The sequence below is a fragment of the Gracilinanus agilis genome, chromosome 2 (assembly GCF_016433145.1).
Source record: "Gracilinanus agilis isolate LMUSP501 chromosome 2, AgileGrace, whole genome shotgun sequence".
Lineage (NCBI taxonomy): Eukaryota > Metazoa > Chordata > Mammalia > Didelphimorphia > Didelphidae > Gracilinanus > Gracilinanus agilis.
The window spans coordinates 349615879-349635904 of record NC_058131.1 but is presented as its reverse complement, the minus strand read 5'-3'; the positions used below and the strand labels follow the sequence as shown (position 1 = coordinate 349635904).

At 44.7% G+C, this 20026-nt stretch overlaps 1 protein-coding gene across 1 annotated transcript in view; it reads left to right on the top strand.

The window, feature by feature from the left end:
• The window catches only part of TOX2 (TOX high mobility group box family member 2), a 195044-nt gene that overhangs the window by 168110 nt on the left and 6908 nt on the right, over positions 1-20026 (top strand). Inside the window, exons 6-8 of the mRNA XM_044659807.1 lie at positions 11319-11399; positions 14667-15095; positions 17826-17956. Of these exons, the coding sequence (XP_044515742.1) occupies positions 11319-11399; positions 14667-15095; positions 17826-17956 (641 nt within the window). The remainder of the gene's footprint in view (positions 1-11318; positions 11400-14666; positions 15096-17825; positions 17957-20026) is intronic.

The following is a 20026-nucleotide window of genomic DNA, read 5'->3' as shown; positions in this document are numbered from 1 at the left end:
TTCTCAAGCTGTGTGACCCTGGGCAAGTCACTTCACCCCCATTGCCAGGTCCTTGCCGATTTTCTGCTTTGGAACCAATACATAGTATTGATTTCAAGAGGGATGGGAAGGGTTTAAAAAAAAATGTCTGTAAGGACCTTCTGTGTCTGGGGGGGGGGGGAGGGGGGACCTGGGCAAGGAGCAAGAAAGGTTGGCAGCCACCAAGGAGAAGGCATGATTCTGTTGTATTTGGAATAGCCCCTCGAGGCACTTTAACAAGGTTCAGGTCAAGGTGAGGCCCCAGACCTTGACTTCCTTCCAGGCTGTCCTCCCTGCTAGTGGTGCTGTGTATTTGCATGCAGACACAAATGGGCACGACTCATTGGGAAATCTATGCAAAATATGTCTGATAGGAGTTTGTTGGGGAGCCCTGGCATCTTGGGGGATCAGAAGGTGGTGTTTGAGCTGAACCTTGAACCAGGCCCCATTGTGTCCTGTGTCTGCTCACATCAGGGACCTCACCGGGACAGGACAAGCATGTCTGCAGCCACCCTGCAGCCACAGCATCCACATGGATCAGACCCCTTTAGCAGGCTGATGAAGCCTGTAGCCCTCTTCACAGAATCATGTTTGTAGATGCAGAAAATAAAACAGATAGGATTATAATTTTTTATTATTATATAATGAGATGGATTACAAAGGAAACCAGCTATATATCAAAATATCTTTTTTAAAGTTCACAGAGGGGCAGCTGAGTGGCTCGGTAGGCAGAGTGCCTGGTTTGCAGTCAGGAGATTTTGGGTTCAAATCTGGCCTGACACTTCTGAGCTGTGTGATCCTGGGCAAGTCCCTTAACCCTTATTGATAGCCCTTACCACCCTTCTGCTATAGATATGACACTTAGTATTGATTCTAAGGTGGAAAGTAAAGGGGTTTTTTGTTTTTGTTTTTGAAGTTCAAAGCGCCCAGGTAAAGAGCCCCTGGTCTTAAAGAAAGCTGAGTTTATAACTAGGTAGTAAAATGGATTGATGGCTGGGGTCTGGAATCAAAAAAATCTGAATTCAAATCCCATCCCCAACAGTTACTGATTGTGTGAGCTTGGGCAAGTCAACTTCTGTTGACCTCAGTTTCCTCAACTATAAAATAATAATAAGATAATAAAAAATAATAAGAGCATCTACTTCTTGTGAAGGTTAAATAAGATCAGAACAGTAAAGCACTTGGCACAGTACCTAGCACATAGTAAATGCTATATAAATGTTAGCTATCATATTATTTAAGAAAGCCACATTTATAACTAGTTGGTGCAATGGAATAGAGAGCTGGGCCTGGAGTCAAAAAAAAAAATCTGAGTTCAAATCCAGCCTCAGACACTCACAAGCTGGGCAAGTCACTTAACCTCTGTTGGCCTCAGTTTCCTCAACTGTAAGCTGGAGATAATAAGAGCACCTACTTGTTGTGAGGGTTAAATGAGATTAGAACCATAAAGCACTTGGCACAGTACCTAGCAACATAGTAAATGCTATATAAATGCTAGCTATTCTTATTTAAGAAAGCTGTATTTACAACTAGGTGGTACAGTGGATAGAGAAATGGGCCTGGAGAAAAAAAAAAAAAAAAGTCTGAGTTCAAATACAGCCTCAGACACTTGCTAGCCAGGCGACCCTGAGCAAGTCACTTAACCTCTGTTGGCCTCAGTTTCCTCAGCTATAAAATGGAGGTCCCCAGAGCACCTACTTGGAAGGACTGATGTAAGAACAAAAGGAGATCCCATTTTAAAGCACTTATTAACACAGTGCCTGGCACACAGTAGGTGTTTCATTAAAAACTTGTTTCCTTCCTATGCATTGTTGGTAGAGAGGGAAGTAAATCAAAGAAGCAGCAGGAGAAAAGGAAGCCAAGGTTCAAAAGGTAGGGAAAGGAAGGGTGGCATTTCAGGCACTGGGAAACAACTTGTGCAAAGGACCAGAGATGGGAAATGGAAACTTGCTTGTTTGGCTGGTGTGGAAAATCAGTGAAGGAACCAAAATGCCGGGTAAGGCTGAAGCCAGAGCAGAGAGGATTCTGGGTATATAGAGGCGGGAGGGATAGGGTTAATCCTGGGGGGGAGGGGGGTGGAATAGGGAAATGACTTTGGAGGCGGATCAGAGAGGAGAGGGAGAGAGCGGAGGAGGATTGGGCAGAGATGAGGTCCATGATCACAGATTGAAAGCTGAAAAGGAGCGTGGGAGCCATTTAGTCCAAACTCATTGTTCATTTTACAGACGAGGAAACTGAGGCCCAGCGCAGGTAAGCACTTTGCTCCAGGTCACACAGAGTAAGCAGCACACAGCTTAGTCGAACCCGGGTCTGTCTCCCCATCCAGTGCTTTTTCCACTCTACCTCACTGCTTCCTCTCTCTGTCGGTCCACCCCTGGCCCAACAATGCACCGCGGTAGGCAAACTCTCCTGCGGCTGGTCCCTGTTTCCTCGGGCTTTCGGGGCTTTCTAGTTGCCGTGACTCCTCCTCAGACGTGACGCCGCTTCCCTCTACCGGCGCCTGTCGTCGTTGCAGGCAGGGCTCCCTGAGAGTCGGAGAGGCTGCACCAGCAGGGGCCTTAGAGGTCGGCCAGTGCGCCCGGAGCTCCTCCCCTCATTTCACAGATGGGAAGACTGAGGCTCAGAATAGGAGAATGACTGCCCCACAGTCACGCAGGGAGCGCCGAGCTAGGGGACCAACACCCAGACCTTCTGATTCTTAGGCAAGGATGTGCTGAGCCAGCCCCGACAGCCCCCAGCCCCGATAGCCCTCAGCAAAGGCGACAAATCTGGATTCTTCGCTGATTGTGTTGTTGATTAAATAGAATTAAGGAAGGAACTGAGAGAATGGTTGGTAAGGCAGATTAAACTGACACGTGTGTATTAGGAGGCAATTAGGTGCCCCAGTGGCTAGAGCCCGGAGGTATCCTGGGTTCAAATGTGACCTCAGATTTTATTTTTTTTTTTTTGCTTAAGATTTACTTAAAATTAAAATTTACTTAAAATGTTTTACTTAAAAATTTAAAAAAAATTTTTTTGCTGTGTATTGAGTTCATTCCCTCCCAAATCTCTCAGAACTAGTTATTAAACATTTAGCAGCACATCCCTGCCCCCTGCCCAGGATTCCTTCCCTTAAACCCTTTGCTTCTTAGCCCACAGCCAGACTTTGGCAAGAACATCCCTCACGGCTCTAAAATCCCATAGTTCTGTGAATTCTCTTTATCAATTCAAAGCCAGGTGACTCACCAAACTGACTGAAACACATCAGCGTTTGGCCTTGTTTTCTTGAAAACATGTGTATAACCCAGGGGAAGTGCTTGGCCGCTCAGGGAGGGGAGGAGAGAGACAACAGGAATCATGGAACCATGGAGAAATGTTTTTATAAAAATATTTTTTAAAAATGAAGTGACATAACCTGGCATAGTCCAAAAATGACTTTCAGTGTTCGCCTCCTCCTCTCCTACAACAGATGCTTGGAATCAGGAAGGATCTTCTTGATCTTTCCCTCCAGCTTGTGCAAGTATGTAAGGGTCACCCTTGGCATCACCAGATATGGAGTTGGAAGGAACTGTATTTTACTTATTTTTAAACCCTCGCCTTCCATCTTAGAATGAATACTGTGTATTAGGTCCAAGGCATAAGAGTAGTAAGAGCTAGGCAATGGGGGCTAAGTGACTTGCCCAGGAAGTGTCAGAGGCCACATTTGAACCCACGACCTCCCATCTCTAGGCCTGGCTGTCCATTCACCGAGCCACCCAGCTACCCCCTGAGAAGAACTTTAGAGGTCATCTAGGCCAAGCTCCTCCTTTTAACTGATGGTGATAGGTGATTTACCCAAATATTCTCTTGTTCCTTATTCTTTTTTTAAAAAACCCTTAACTTCTTCTGTTTTAGTATCAATTCTTAAGACAGAAGAGTGTTGGGGGGTAAGCAACTGGGGTGAAGTGATTTGTCCAATATCACCCAGCTAGAAAGCTAGAAAGTTTTCTTGGCAAAGATACTGGAGTAGTCTGCCATTTCCTTCTTCAGCTCACTTTACAGATGAGGAAACTGAGGCAAGGAGGGTTAAGTGACTTGCCCAGGGTCATACTGCTACTAAGTATCTAGGTCTGGATTTGAACTCAGGAAGAGGAGTCTTCCTGACTCCAGGTCTGGCACTCTCCACTTTGCCACCTCATTGCCCAGATCTTAAACTCAACTTGTCCAGAATTGACCTTCCCTCACCACCATCATCACCAAAATTCACTCACCTTCTGAATTCCTCTCTTTGTCAAGAGTGCCATTATCCTTGCCAGAGAGCTGTTACTCGTCTTACTCATCCTTGACTACTTTTCCTCACCCTACACATCCAGTCAGTTGCCAAGTCATCAGCTTTACTTATAAAACATCTGCATCCACCCCCTTCTCCCTACTCACACAGCCGCCATGCTAGTTTAGACCTTCATCAACTTTCTCCTGGGCAATTAGGATTTCTCCTTAATTGGTCTCTCTGCCTCAAGTCTCTCCCCCTCTCCATCTCCTCCTCCACACAGCTGCCAAAAGTGATTTTCCTAAAACAAAGGTCTTACCCTGTCATTACTTTGCTCACAAAACCTCCAGTGGTTTCCTACCACCTCTAACTACACTACAATATGAATAAAAGCACTTTTAAACGCCTAGTGTTTAAAAGCATTGATCAGAGACCCACTATGTTGAGGAAAAAGAGAAGAAATGAATTATAACTAAAAATGGCATTTCTGCCTGGCATTTAAAAACCCTTCACAGACTCATTCCAATCTTCCTTTCCAGGTTCATTTCCTGTTTAGGTTTTATAGTTTAGGACAATTGGCCTTCTTGCTATTCCTTATCCTCAACTTTCCATCTTTTACCTTTTTTTAAAACCCTTCCAATTATAAGAATTAAAAATGATAAAGGCTGGCATAAATATATATATTAGTATTTTAATTAAAGCCATGTTGATAGATAAAATCATTAGACCACGCGCTTGTAAGCATTCAAAACTGCCGCCTCCATACTGCCTCCTAGCCAAGCCCTACTCGCCAAAGAAGAGAGCACTCCCTCCTAACCCACGAGATTTAAGCGCTCCCCTGCGTCAAGACGTCGGAAACGGAAACCAGTTGGACCATGTTGGATCACGGGAAATGTAGTTTTATACATTTCCCAAATCCACTTGTTACACCTTCTAACATTTCTTTTTTCTTTTCTTCTTCCTTCCTCCCCTCTTCCTTTTTTCTTTCTTTCTTCCTTCTTTTCTTTTTCTTTCTTCTTTCTTTTATCCTTCCTTTTCCTTCTTCCTTTCTTTCTTTTCTTTTTCTTTCTTTCCCTCTCTTTCCCTTTCTCTCTCGCCTCTCTTCTCTTCTCTCTCCTTTTTTCTCTTTTCTCTTTTCTCTCTCCTCTCTCCTCTCTTCTCTCTGTCTCTCTCTGTCTCTCTCTAACATTTAGTATTGATTCTAATATAGAAGGTGGGAGTTTGAAAAAAAAAAGAGGCCATGGCAGTAGATGAGGGCCTGTAGAAGGCTTATGGTTCTGTAAGTAGAGAGGAGATCTATATAAGGGATGTTGCAGAGGTTAATCATTAAAAGATTTGACAAGAGATTGTATATATGAGGTGGCCCTACTGATTAGCCAAATTTCTGGCACATAGAAGTCCTTAATAAATGCTTCTTCGTTGATTATTTGATTGACTGATTACTCAGGATTTACAAAGATAACTATAACAGAGCAGGGATTCAAATCCACATCTCCTGAGTCTATAGAGATAAAGCAATGCTTTTATATTTATCCAAGGTGCCAGGCTTTCTTCAAGGGTGGGAGGCAGGAAGGAGGAGTTGAAGGGTCAGAGTAAGTATTGCCCTAGGCCTGGGATCCCCCATCTAGAGCTAGGAAGGGCCTCAGAGGTCAATAAATCCGACTCCTTTATTTTGCAGATGAGGAAATTGAGTTCCAGAGAGGCTAAGTAAATTACCCAAAGTCCCTGAGGTACCTCAAGGTAACATGAGAAAAGCCCAGAAAGGTGAATTGCCCATCCTATCTTAAGCCACAACTACCCTGAACTATAGCTAAAGAAGCTACAGGAGAGCAACATTCCTGGCAAATTAATTGATAGTCTTGGGAGAGGAGGAAATGATAACATTGGCACTTTAAGATTTATTCCAGTAGTCTTTTAAGGTTACAGAGTGCTGTATTTCATTTGATCCTACCCCGTGAGATAGGTGCTATTATTATTCTCATTTTACAGGTGAAGAAACTGAGGCTGAGAGAGGTTAAGTGTCTTCTTGTCCAGGGTCACACAGCTATAAAGTACCTGCAGCAGTATTCAGATTCAGGTCTCCTGGACACCAAAACCTGGGTTTGATCCACTGTACCATGCCTCCTAGCCCTTCCCTGCATTATGAAAGAAAAACTCTAGCTGGTCAGGTGCCCGTGTTCTAGAACAAAGGGAATCATTTATTCACATCTCCTTTCAGACCCTTCTATCTAAACTTGCTCAGGCAGGAAAGTAGTGCAGTGGATTCTATTCCCCATCAAGAACGAGCCCAGCTTGGTCTATCTTTAGGCAGGAAATTCAGTATTTTTTAGAGGGAGGGAGGATAAGTAGATAAATATACTCTATTTTCATAAAATAAGGTTTAAAAGAAAAGTAAGTTTCTACCACTCAAGCTTATCATTCATTTTTTCCCAATAGGCTAATAATAATTCTGGGTACCCACTTCTGCCCCGCCACCGATGAGATCCTCCAAGGGTTCTGCTTCCAACTAAGATTATTAGGTATTGCTTTCTGGCCCAAAGACTCATAAGCCAGTTAAGAATTGTCATCAATGGAGGGGCAGCTGGGAGACTCAGTGGATGAGTCAGGCCTAGAGACAGGAGGTCCTGGGTTCAAATGTGGCTTCAGGGGGCAGCTGGGTAGCTCAGTGGAGTGAGAGTCAGGCCTAGAGACAGGAGGTCCTAGGTTCAAATCTGGCCTCAGCCACTTCCCAGCTGTGTGACCCAGGGCAAGTCACTTGACCCCCATTGCCCACCCTTACCAATCTTCCACCTATGAGACAATACACCGAAGTACAAGGGTTTTAAAAAAAAAAAATAAATCACTTTCAAATGTGGCTTCAGACACCTCCTAGCTGTGTGACCCTAGGCAAGTCACTTCACCCCCATTGCCTACCCTTACCACTCCTCTGCCTTAGAACCAATACACAGTATTGATTCTAAGATGCAAGGTAAGGGTTAAAAAAAAAAAGGAATTGTCATCAATGGAGTGACCAAAGGAACTGGGTTCCCAAAACGCTTAAACCCTTGTCCCAGCAGTGGAGGAATCCTGGGGTTCCCAGAGATTTTGCTCCTCTCATGAGCAGGCCCCTCCAACATTATGGATGACTTCTCAGGGAGAGAATCCATAGCAGCCAGCCAAGGCCTCTGTCTTGCTGCAGGGAATCCTGGCCCCCTGGGAAGGAGCTTTTTCTTGGAGTAATGAATGACCAGAGCCATAACCAGCGTGGTACAATCCAGAGCACTGGCATGGGAAGGGAGAGGGGGATGCATTTCCTCCTCACAGCAATCAGCATCCTCCCACCTCATCTGTCCCCCATCCAACAGAGCAGTGATTCACAAAGTGGGCACTACCGCCCCCTGGTGGGTGCTGCAGAGATCCAGGCGAGCAGTGATGGCCACACTTTTTTTGCATTACATTCTATTCTGAGTTCAATAAATAGTTTCATAATTTCCAAGGAGCGCTACGTAATATTTTTTCTGGAAAGGGGGCGGTAGGCCAAAAAAGTTTGGGAACCACTGCAATAGAGGGATGCCACCCCACAGCAACTCTTCTCACGCTCCTGGAGCCACACTGCCCCTCTCCCAGGGGGTGCCTTCTCCCTTTTAGGAAAGAGGATGGATTCTCTGGCAGGGGGAGATGGACTGAGCTGCTCCATCTCCCAGGGTGGCTGCACACGCAGTCAAACGGCGCCCTGGCCCTCCCTTAACGGAATCTGCCCCAAGACTAAGCATCCCTGGCCGCAGCGCTGAGCGTCTCCTTTAATGAAGGCGATTCGGGGTTGGGAAGAGGCAGAAATAGACAAGCCCTGGCTATCTGGGAGGCCCCGCTCCCCCTGCACATGCTCTCTAGCTGTAAGGGGACGGCAAGCCTCAGAAAAAGACTTTTCATTCTCTTAGCCAGCGGAGCTTGGGGCCAGATACTATCACAAGCAAATTCCCACCACTCATCCTTACAACCCACAAACAAAGAGACTAAAAGAATCTCCTCCGAGCTTCCCACTCAAACAGACAACACAAAGACAGAACAACGCACCACCCCTGCTTCCCCCCCCCCCAACGTAGCTGAACCCCACACACAGAAACCCTGCGGAGCCTCAGAAATTCATACGAGAGGCAATGATGGAAGGAGAGCCTGGCATTAGGAAGGATGAAGAAGCTTCCCTGGGTCCCAGCTATCTTCCACAAAATATGCCCCCCCGTGGCCAATGGGTGGGAGTTCATGCTGCTTGACTGCATTTTTTATTTTATTTTTTCCAACATGGGATGAGGGTACAGATGGGAGAAGGAGGGGAAACACACTTTGGTTCATTGAAAAAAAAATGAAACGAAATTTAAAAAACAAAAACAATTTCCCAGGGATTCTGCAGTGCTCTTGGCCCGTCAGTGAAATCCTGACACACTCTTTTTCTTCGCTGCTGCCTATCTTTTCCCCAGGTGGTACTTGATGACAGTCAGCCTTCTCAGGCACTCACATGCTGGTGGATTACATTGGCAAGTCCCGGGCTGTTAGAGAGAGCTATATAAAATGGCAGGCAGCTAGGTGGCACAGTGGGTAGAGTAGTGGGCTTAGAGTGAGGAAAATTCATCTTCCTGGGGTGGCTTCAGACACTAGCTGTGTGACCTTGGGCAAGTCACTTAGCTCTGTTTGCCTCCATTTTCTCATTTATAAAATGAGACAGAGAAGGGAATAGCAAACCACTCCAGGATCTTTGCCAAGAAAACCCCCATTGGGATCACAAAGAGTCAGACACGACTGAAATGACTGAATAATAACAAATAGAATTGCTGCCCTTCTCTCCAAGGCTCTGTATACCTGGCTTAGGTCTCTCTCTGTCTCTCTCTCAAGAGTGCTGGCTCCTGGATTCAGGGCTCGAAAGAAATCAGGAGGAACCTAAAGTAAACGTGCCAGCTCGCATTTCCATAATGCTCTGCCTTTGACCAAATACTCTTCTCACAGCAGCACTGTGAGCCAGGAAGCACAAAAACTATTATTTCCATTTTATAAATTAGGAATTCAAGGCCTAGAGAGGGAGGGGACTTGCCTAAGGTCACACAGCTGTTAAGTATGAGAAACAAAACCTGTCCAAACCTAGTCCAGGATTCTTTCCTCTGTACCCCCTACCAGATGGGACATTTAGTGATAAAATGATATGGGAATTATAGGGTCATGGATCGAGAGCTGGGAAGAACTTTAGAGGTTATCTCATCCAGACTGCACCTTTTACACCTAAAGAAACTGAGACCCAGGGAAGTTGAAGGTCTAAGGAAATACCATAATAAATAGCAGAGCAGAGTAGCACAGTGCATGGAGTGTTGAAGTCAGGAAGATGTGAGTTCAAATCTAGCCTCAGTCATTTAATAGCTGTGTAAGCCTGGGCAAGTCCTTTATCTTCCATCTGCCTTGATTTCCTCATTTGTAAAATGGGGCTAATAATAGCAGAGTTCCTGTGAGGACAAAATGAGAGAATACTGTAAGGCACTCTGCAAAAAAAAAAAAAATGTTACTACTATTTCTGTTTAGGCTTTAGACCTTGACTCCAAATCTAGCACTCTTTCCACAATACCTAAGAGTACAATACATAGCATGGGAGCAGCTAAACAGCACAGTGGATAGAGCACTAGGCCTAGAGACAGGAGGTCCTGAGTTCAAATTTGACCTTAGACACTTAGTAACTGGGCAACCCTAAACAAGTTACTTAACCCTTATAGCCTTGCCCTTACTGCTCTCCTATCTTAGAATTGATACTATGACAGAAGGAAAGTTGCTTTATTTTTAAATGCATAAATTTAATTTTAAATTCATAAATAAATACATATTTTAAATGCACGATCCTGGGGCTAGATCCCAAGGAGATTCCCAGACCCATTCCTAGAAAGGCATTACTTTTACAGAGGTTCAAAAACTGTGTCATCATTCCTTACGTTGCTGTATGCTTCTCAAATCATTTTCACAACTGCTAGCAGTCAAGAGGCATCGCTAAGCACCTACTACTATACTCTGGGGATACAAAGGCAGAACTACAGTCCCTGCCCTCCAAGAGCTCCTAGTCTAACGCGGGGAAATAATGTGCCAACAAGGTAGAGATGGTGTAAACGGGAGGGATTCTCCTCACTTTGCAGGTGAGGAATCTATGGCTCAAAGGGAATGAGGGACTCACCCAAGGAGACACACGCTAATAAGGAGTGAAACCAAGTCCCCACATCTAACCAAGCTGTCTCCAGTTACTGCCAGTGTTCCTTCAGTTTGGCCCAGGAGGCCAGCCTCACATCCTGCAGTAACCTGAGATCTCTGGGCTCACTCTAGGAATAACCTCTGCTTCCCTCTCTGAAATCACCCTATTCCACGTTTGCTGGCACCAGGGATGACTCTGAGCCAGAAGTTCTGCAGAGCAGGACCTGCATTTGAATTCCCAGCTCTGTATGTATGTACACACAGAGGGCCAAAAGGCCGGCCGTCCTAAAGGCGGCCACTACAAGAGAACTCACTTTCCATGGGGTTGACCACAGGAAGGAGAAATGCCTGTAAGGGCAAGAGAACCTAATAAATGGAAAAGTCCCCACAGTCACGAAAGATATCAGTCATTCAGAACACTCTGAAAGTATTTTACAATGGTTATCTCAACTCTGTGAGGTAGGCACCATCATTATTATGCCACTTTGACCCAAAAGAAGACGGAGGTTCCCAGGGGTTGGGTGATTTGTCCAGGATCACACAGTTAATAAGTAGGACTCAGGCTGGACTCGAACCCAGGTATTCGTACTCCAAAGAGTATTTTTTCCACTACTGAACTGAACATTGATTGGGGTTGGGAAAAGGGTCTGGACATCCCTTCCTGTGCCATCATGGGAGGCTGAGACAAAAGGGGCATCATCTGAGCTCGGATATCCCTGAAGCACAAGAATGTGAGACAAAATGGTCCTCCATCATTCTTATGGATGATGTCCTTACACGGCTAAGACAGGCCTCTCTGGGAGGTAAAACAGGGACTCGGGTGAGGCTGGAGTTCACTCAGCTTCTCTTACTAACAGGATTCATTGTTTTCTTCTTCCAGGCCTATAAGAGAAAAACCGAAGCTGCAAAGAAAGAATATTTAAAGGCACTGGCAGCCTATCGGGCCAGCCTCGTTTCCAAGGTAACCAGCCCCACTTTTCATCTAGCCAGTAAGCTCTCTGGATGTGATAAATTAGTTGCATCTCCTGAGAATCTCTGAGGAGGAGCCATTTGATAAAAAGTATTCGTAACCATGCTGCCCATACTCTTGGCCATCTTAGCTACTGCTCTTTAGGCTGAAGGAATACAGGCAGGGTGTGCTACTAAATGTTTAACAACCAGAGTCTTGGTGTGGGGCGGGAAGGGAGGGGAGGGTGGGGAATGGATACACCTACAATTTTTTTAACACATACAGTTTTTATTGGACTATATATCATAAACCTTTTTCTCCATCATTATCATAAGTCTCCACAATGAACAAGACAATAGATCAAGTCCAGTTTTTAGCAGTCTCCAATTTCCAAGCTATCCATGCTCACACTGAAAATTTAACCATCAGCTAAATGGTCAGAACTGGCTCTGGCATACTCTTGTATACAGGGAATGTGGACTGTGCCAGCACGGAAGTTAGCACAAAATAGCATTGCCCTGACTGCCATATTCAGAGAACATCAAAACCAGAGTTGAATAGAAACTTACAATTTGTCTAATCTAATGCCCTCCATTTACAGATGAAGAAACTGAGGCTTGGGGAGGGAAAGGGACTTGTCCACGGCCATATAAGGAGTTAGTGGCAGAAGGAAAACTAGAACGTGGGCCCCCTGAATCCTATTAGTTGGCTACCCAACTGCCTTCTCTGTTGCTTGGCAATATTTCCCTTGGAGAGAAAAGCTCAAAAGGCAGGAGCTATATGAACCAGGCAAGGCTTTACCCACTCTCTAAGCCACATTTTTCAAGTTTCAAAGTTGTTGAATTTTTTTCCCCTTTTCTATCTTCCTATTTAATGTCCAAAAAAAGAGAGTAGGACTTGATTCCAAGACTCACATAAGCCTTTTTCTATTCTACAACTAGAACTAGGCTGTGATTTAAAGGTCAAGTTGTCAGGCAAAAAAGGCTAAAAACTAAATGCCAAAGTCACTCTCCTTGGCTTTGGGGAACTTAATTAGCTTCCTGGATGTTTATGGGGTTTGGGGTGGGGGACTTGACAAACAGGATTATTGGTGTTTCGCCTATGTTTTTTTCTACCCCAGAGGCTATGTCTCTGAATCCAAGGCAGAATCCAATAGCCTCTGCTTTCTGAAAGCACCTAAGAAAACTCAAACAAACTCAAATGAGACCATTTCCTGAAAAGAAAAAAAAAAGCCATTTCTTCTGTCATTTCTCTCTACTTCCTGTGATTGGGATCCATTATTGTTTTCATGTGAACATAACTGTATCACACACACACACATACACACACACACACACACACACACACAATACTCTCTCTCTCTCCCCCTTCCTCCCTCTCTCCCTCTCCCCCTACCCTTGTCCCCAGTCTGGGCCCTTTGGGGCATCAGACTCTCTAGTCCTTGTATCACTTCACAGTGACATGTGTGATGGATGTAACAGCCTGGCACCACACTGGTCAGTTTCTAAAACTCCTGGAAGAAGCAGGATATGGGGAAACTCCTCCCTTTGTGGAAACACAAATAGCTTTGGTAATTCAGAAAGGGAGTAACAATAGTTCCCAAGAAGCATTACAGGGAAAGGAAAACTAGAAATGGGTTTAAAAGAGATTTCTCAGTTTTCCTCTGGTCTCTCCTAGGACTTTGGGAAGGTACGGAGGATGGAGTGAGGGGAGGAAAGGAAGGAATGGAAAGGAGAAAGAGAGAGTAAAGGAGGGAACAAAGGCAGAGGAGATATGTCCTTGGATGTGGTGATATAGGCATGGACAGCCTAACCATGAACAAGGGCATCCTTCAGGCTCTACAAGTGGCCACAAAATCTAAGGCAAAAAAACTAATCCTTTGGGCCTCTTGCTGTTTCCAGAAATCCTCTTGTTGGGGTTTTCAGGTATGCTAACCAATTCTTAGCTTTTGAAATGGGGTTGAATATACAGCATAAAGTACACTGTGCTAGATATCAAGAAAATAGGTCCTACTCCTTTCACTAACTCACTGTATAACCTTGAGGATATCTCTTTTTGTTTTGGGGCTTTAGTTTCCTCCTCTGAAACATGAGGGAGACTTGTTTGGGGTCTCTGAGGTCCCTCCCAACTCTGACACACTAAGATTCCAAAGGTACCTACAGCCTGTTATTTCCCTTTCCCTGGTGAGGCAGTCAGGATTCAATCCCTAAGCATTAGCCCTTGGGTCTGTATGAGGCATAGATAACCATTGGGGCTATAAGGACCATTAGAATTAAACTCCAAACCATGGCTAATATCTAGAGTCTCTGAATTCTAGTATCACCTATATTTAGAACTATGTTAGTCACTAGGACTACAAAGACAAGACCAAAATAGTACAAGCCCTCAAGGAGGTTACATTCTATTGGAGAGAAACAATGTGAAAATTCAAAATAAAATACAAAGTAATTTCTGAGGGAAAGCACTAATAGCTTGGGGAATCAGCAATGGCCTTATGGGGGAGCTTCTGGAAACTAAGAACTCTAAGAGGCAGAGGTGAGGGAATCCAGACATGGAGAATGGCCTGTGCAAAGAAGGTAGGAGATGGGAATCCTGCATGAGACCAAGAACAAATAGTCCAGTTCAACTGCACCAAAGTGTAGGTAAAGGAGAATGAATTTAAATCTGAAAAGGAAAGTAGGAGCCTGAAGGAATTTAAATGCCAAAGAGAGGCATTTATATTTGATTGTAGAAGAGATCCAGAGCCACTAAAATTTATTGAGTGGAAGAAAAACATGCTTAGACTTACACTTTAAAAAAAGTCACTTTGAGTGCCAGCAAGTAGCTCAGTGGATTGAGAGCCAGGCCCAGAGATGGGAGGTCCTGGCTTCACGTCTGGTCTTAGACACTTCCTAGCTGTGTGACCCTGGGCAAGTCACTTAACCTCCATTGCCTAACCCTTACTACTCTTCTACCTTGGAAGCAATACACAGTATTGATTCTAAGTCAGAAGGTAAGGGTTTTAAAGAAAAAGTCACTCTGGCAGCTGAATGGAAAATGGATTTGGAGAGGGGAAGGGAAAATGATTTGAAGCAGGTACAACAATTAAGAGGCACAGGACTTGGGATCAGGACTAAGAAGAGAAGAGAGAGGTCATGGGGGAGTATGTGTCAGACCTTTAGTTTACAGATACTCAATCAAGGTAGATCATCCTATAATAGGGTGTAAGAAAGCACAGGATTGAACTATCTCATGCACATCACCAACATTTTCTTATCCATTCTCCTGCTTCCCTTCCAGAGCTCTGCTGAACAGAATGAGGCCAAGCCCACCCAGCCTAATCCATCTTCTAAAATGATTCCCCCCAAGCAGCCTGCCATGTATACCATACCGCCCCAGGCTTCATCGCCCTACCCGGGCCTTGGTTCGTTCCTGTCCCCATCTGACCTCCAGGGCTACCGTGGCCACCCTCACCCCAGCCTCTCCAGGACCCTCAACTCCAAATCCATGCTGCCCAGCATCAGTGCCTCGCCGCCACCGCCGCCACCGCCGCCATCTTTCCAGATCAGTCCTCCTCTCCACCAGCAGCTGGCCCTGCATCACCCCCAGAGCGCCATCCTCAACCAGTCCCTCAGCATGCAGCCAGTCCCCCAGCAGTCCATCTTGTCTCCTCCGCCCATGGCACTACAGGTCCAGCCCCCGATGAGTACCTCGCCCCCAGGGCAGCAGGTGAGTGAGGGGTCCAGATCCCATGACTTCTGGCTCAGTCCAGGCCTGACAACAAACTTTGCTTGGCCTAGAATGGCGAAAGAACTCTTAGGAGACAGAATGGAAAAATTCAGAGATCTGAGGTGTGGGGTTGGAGTTGTGAAAAACACAGGTCTGCTGAGGTCAGAGCCTTATATCTAATCTTATATCTAATCCCCAAAACATGCCTCTTTGCTTCCCAAAGAGAAAACTTCTTTTCTGTAGTCCCTGTCTCCTAAGTGTTTGCTCTTCCCTTCAATTCACTTAATAAAGATTTATTAAGAATCTACGGGGGCAGCTGGGTAGCTCAGTGGATTGAGAGCCAGGCCTAGAAATGGGAGGTCCTGGGTTCAAATCTGGCCTTAGACACTTCCCATCTGTGTGACCCTGGGCAAGTCACTTAACCCCCATTGCCTAGCCCTTACCACTCTTCTGCCTTGGAACCAATACACAGTATTGACTCTAAGATGGAAGTTAAGGGTTAAAAAAAAAAAAAAGAATCTACAAGGTGGGGGGCAACCAGATGGCTCAGTGGATTGAGAGCCCGACCTAGAACTGGAGGTCCTGGGTTCAGACTGGCTTCAGATACTTCCTAGCTGTGTGACCCTGGGCAAGTCACTTAAACCCAATTCCCTAGACTTTTTAGAACTAATACACAGTATATTGATTCTTAGATAGAAGGTAAGGGTTTAAAACAAAAAGAATTGACAAGGGGGCAACATCCTCTGCACATATGCTCAGGACATACCAGGAAAAAGAGGGTCAGCAAGGCAGCACCCCTCCTCCAATTATCCAAGGCCCAGGGAGGTAGGGGGAGAAAGGAGAGAGGAATTTCTCCCTTCATTCTCTCACCACATCCCAGGAGTAGGGATCTATAATACTGGAGGAGAGAGAAAGAGGGAGATATGAACCTCCCCTATGCTCTGTGCTAGGTACTAGGATACACAAACAAAAATGAAATATGTTTTTTTCTTTCAAAGGGTTTGCATTTCCTCAGTTGGAAGAGTGTGGGTAATTTCATGCAGCCCCACCATTGTATGGGCTCAAAATTCAGAACCCAGCTTTACTGATGCTAGGTCAAAAATACTCCCTTTATAAAAAGTTTATTTTTTTTAAAGCAAACAAAAACATGAGAAACAGACTGTGAGAAGGAAAATACACAGATTTGCATGGTGGTTCTTGGGTAAAAATTACCTGCATTAAATACTGCTTACCATGGGCAAGGCATTTTTCACATCATCCATTGAAATCAAGAGGCCTGATCAGAAGAGAGGAATGGATGAATGGATGAATAAAAGGCCATTTGTTAAGCACTTACTACATGCCAAGCTGTGCTAATCAGAAAGCATTTATTTAAATGTTTACTACCCTGCCAAGGATATAAATGTAAAAGCAGATACAGAACCTGCCCTCGAAGGGTTTACATTTTTAAAAGGGGAAGAGATATTTCTAGAGAAGTGATGGTCACGGAGGGATATTTTGATTTGGAAAGTTATATTGTTGTTATTCAACCATTTTTCAGTCATATCCAATTCTATGTGACCCCATTGGGGGTTTTCTTGGCAAAGATACTAGAGTGGTTTGCCATTTTCCTTCTCCAGTTGATTTTACAGGTGAGGAGCCTGGGGCCAACATAATTAAGTGACTTTCTCAGGGTCACATGGCTAGTAAGTGGTTGAGGCTAAATTTGAACTTGGGAAGATGAGCCTTCCTGACTCCAGATTGGGCACTCTGTCCACTGAGCTTCCTAGCTGCCCACTTTGGAAAGTTTTGAGGTGGTAAAAGGAATACATTAATATACCCTTTCCTGGAATGATGGCAGTCTTTTTTTTTAAGCCCTTACCTTCCATCTTGGAATCAATACTATGTATTGGCTCCAAGACAGAAGAGCAGTAAGGGCTAAGCAATGGGGGTTAAGTGACTTGCCCAGTGTCACACAGCTAGGAAGTGTGTGAGGCCAGATTTGAACCCAGGACCTCCCGTCTCTAGGCCTGACTCTCTCAAGCCACTGAGCCACCCAGCTGCCCCCTGGCAGTCTTGATTAGATGTTTTCAGAGCTAGAAAGTGGGAGTCAGAGTATGGGTAAAAGAGTGGCAGAAGGAGAGAAGCAGAAGAGTGAGCATCCTTGTAGGTTTTGGCTGTCATGCCCAGGGTGCTGAAACATGCCCACGGTTTTGCTGAGGGTAGTCAATAAGGTGGTGACCATTTTGTAAAATGAAAAATAAAGCCCTTTCCACCTCTGAATAGAATAATGTTCTTTTTTTTTTTTTAACTCTAATCTTCTGTCTTAGAATCAGTACTGCGTTTTGGTTTTAAAGCAGAAGAGTGCTAGGCAATGGGGGTTAAGTGACTTGCCCAGAGTCACACACCTAGGAAGTATCTGAGACCAAATTTGAACTCAGGACCTTCCATCTCCAGACCTGGCTCTCTATGCACCGAGTTACCTACCTGCCCCAATAATAAAGGGTTATGGTTTTTTTAGGGGTTGTCGTAAGTCAGAGCCGCCAAAACCAGCCAGAGGGTGAGAAATGGGTCCAACTAGCAAACCTCACAGTAGCCTGCCTCGGTTTCCCTTATCCTTCCCTTTTCACCACAAAATTCCTTACATGCTTCTGGGCGGGGTGCCTTCCCCTGCTCCCTGCCTGGGTTCCCGCCTGCTGGGGTTCGCAGTGTGTTTGTATCTTTTTTCCTCTCCACGCCATCTCTCTGCAGGATTTCTCACACATCTCACCTGAGTTCCAAAGCAGCGTTGGCTCCCGCTCCCCTGGCACATCTAACACCCCAGGAAATAGTGACTGGGACGGCGATTACCCCAGCCGAGAGTGCGGCATTAACCACTGCAGGTCAGTAATTCTGTACTTCTCAGGGACGGTGGGGGGGACCCAACTTAACCTCAGCCAGTGTTAGAGACAATGAACAGGACGAGAAGGAAACGTGGTGTGGCAGGCATTGCCTTGCCTTGCCTTGCCTTGCCTTGCCTTGCCTTGCCTTGCCTTGCCTTGCCCTGAGATTCAAGAGATCTGGATACTGTTCCTGCTTTGCTGCAAACTCCCTAAAGGACCTTAGGAAAGTCCTCTTCCCTCTCTGTGCCTCAGTCTCCACATCTCTAAAAGCGTTTGCATTATGTAGGGGGTAGAATGTTGGATTTGGAGTCAAGAGGGACTTGGGTTTGAATCCCATCCTGGCCACATCCTGGCTGCATGACCCTAGAAAAGTCACAACTTCTCTAAGCCTAAGTTTCCTGAATGAAAATAGTGGTTGAATGAGATAGTGTATCTAAAGTACTTTGGAGCTATTGTTATTATTTTTAACACAATTGTAAATATTTTTAATGTTCTTAATATTATACTAATAATAACAAAATTAATTTTAATAATAATAGGGGGCAGCTGGGTAGCTTAGTGGATTTGGAGGTGGGAGGTCCTAGGTTCAAATCTAGCCTCAGACACTTTCTAGCTGTGTGACCCTGGGCAAGTCACTTAACCCCCACTGCCTAGCCCTTACCACTCTTCTGCCTGGGGACCAATTTACTGTATTGATTCTAAGGTAGAAGGTAAGGGTTTAAATAATAACAATGATAATAATAATAATAAGGAGATTTAATTCTATAATCTTTAAGGTCCTTCCAGCTTTGATATTCTATGAACCTGTTAAATCCAAGACATCCCTCCAGTCATTCATTCTCTTTCCAAAAACCCATTTGTGTTGTTGATTAAGAAGGAAGCACTGTGTAACTCGTGTCCAGGAAAAATATCAGGTCTTTTGAAGCCCGTGGCAGAAGGCTAGTCTGTAGCTGCCCCCCCAAAGCCCTACTCACTCTGCACATGCTGTTGTGCTGAAACGAGAGACGCTCTTCCCCACGATAGTCTAGTAAGTGTGCAGGGGGTTTCCTTGTTCCCACTGAAAGTGTTCCAATTGACAGGGAAGGGAGCCCCCAAACAGGAGATTTCTTTTATTCTTGCTTTTCAAAAGCCAGTCGTGTTCCCTTAGCCCGGAAGCCACTTCTGCTGGGCAGCCTTCCATCTCCTTTGAGCAGAGCTTCAGCTGGCACATATTAAAGGGGTAGGGGTGGGAGAGAACCTGACAGCAAGTTGTTCTGCTAATTAAGGTAAATGAAGCCGTGAAATTGTACCTTCTGTGCGAGCAAATCTCAATAGGAACTTGTAGAAATTGCTCCTTCATCAGGTATAAATGCATGTGACAAAAGACGGGGATTGAAGCCTGTCCCTCTGCTTCCTAAGTGAGCAAGGACCAAGCAGTGTCCTGGTTAAGACAAGAAAAAGCCCTTTATCCAGGAGGCCTGCCTATCCAAACCAGTCTCCGCTCTGTGGGTTAGAGAATTTTTTTTAACCCTCAACACCATGGGACTCCCCATATATATCAACAAAATCCAAGTGGGACTACGGCGAGGAAGCACATTGAACATATTCGAGAATCACAATGGGATCTTGGGATTTAAAATAAATATAATAATATAGTATAATAATAAAATAATAATAATAAAGATATAGTATTTACACATAATATAAAATAAAAATAATAAAAGATATTTCTATTTATATATAATATAAAATTAAATATATATACATTAAATAAATATACAATAAATTAAATATGTATAAGCTAAATATATATTTACATAGATAATTAATTACATATACAATATAAAATAAGCAGATAAATAGATAAATAAGTAAATAAATAAGTGGGAGTGAATTAAAAATGAGAAGGCAGGGGGCAGCTGGGTAGCTCAGTGGATTGAGAGTCAGGCCTAGAGACAGGAGGTCCTAGGTTCAAATCCAGCCTCAGACACTTCCCAGCTGTGTGACCCTGGGCAAGTCACTTGACCCCCATTGCCTACCCTTACCAATCTTCCACCTATAAGTCAATACACAGAAGTTAAGGGTTTAAAA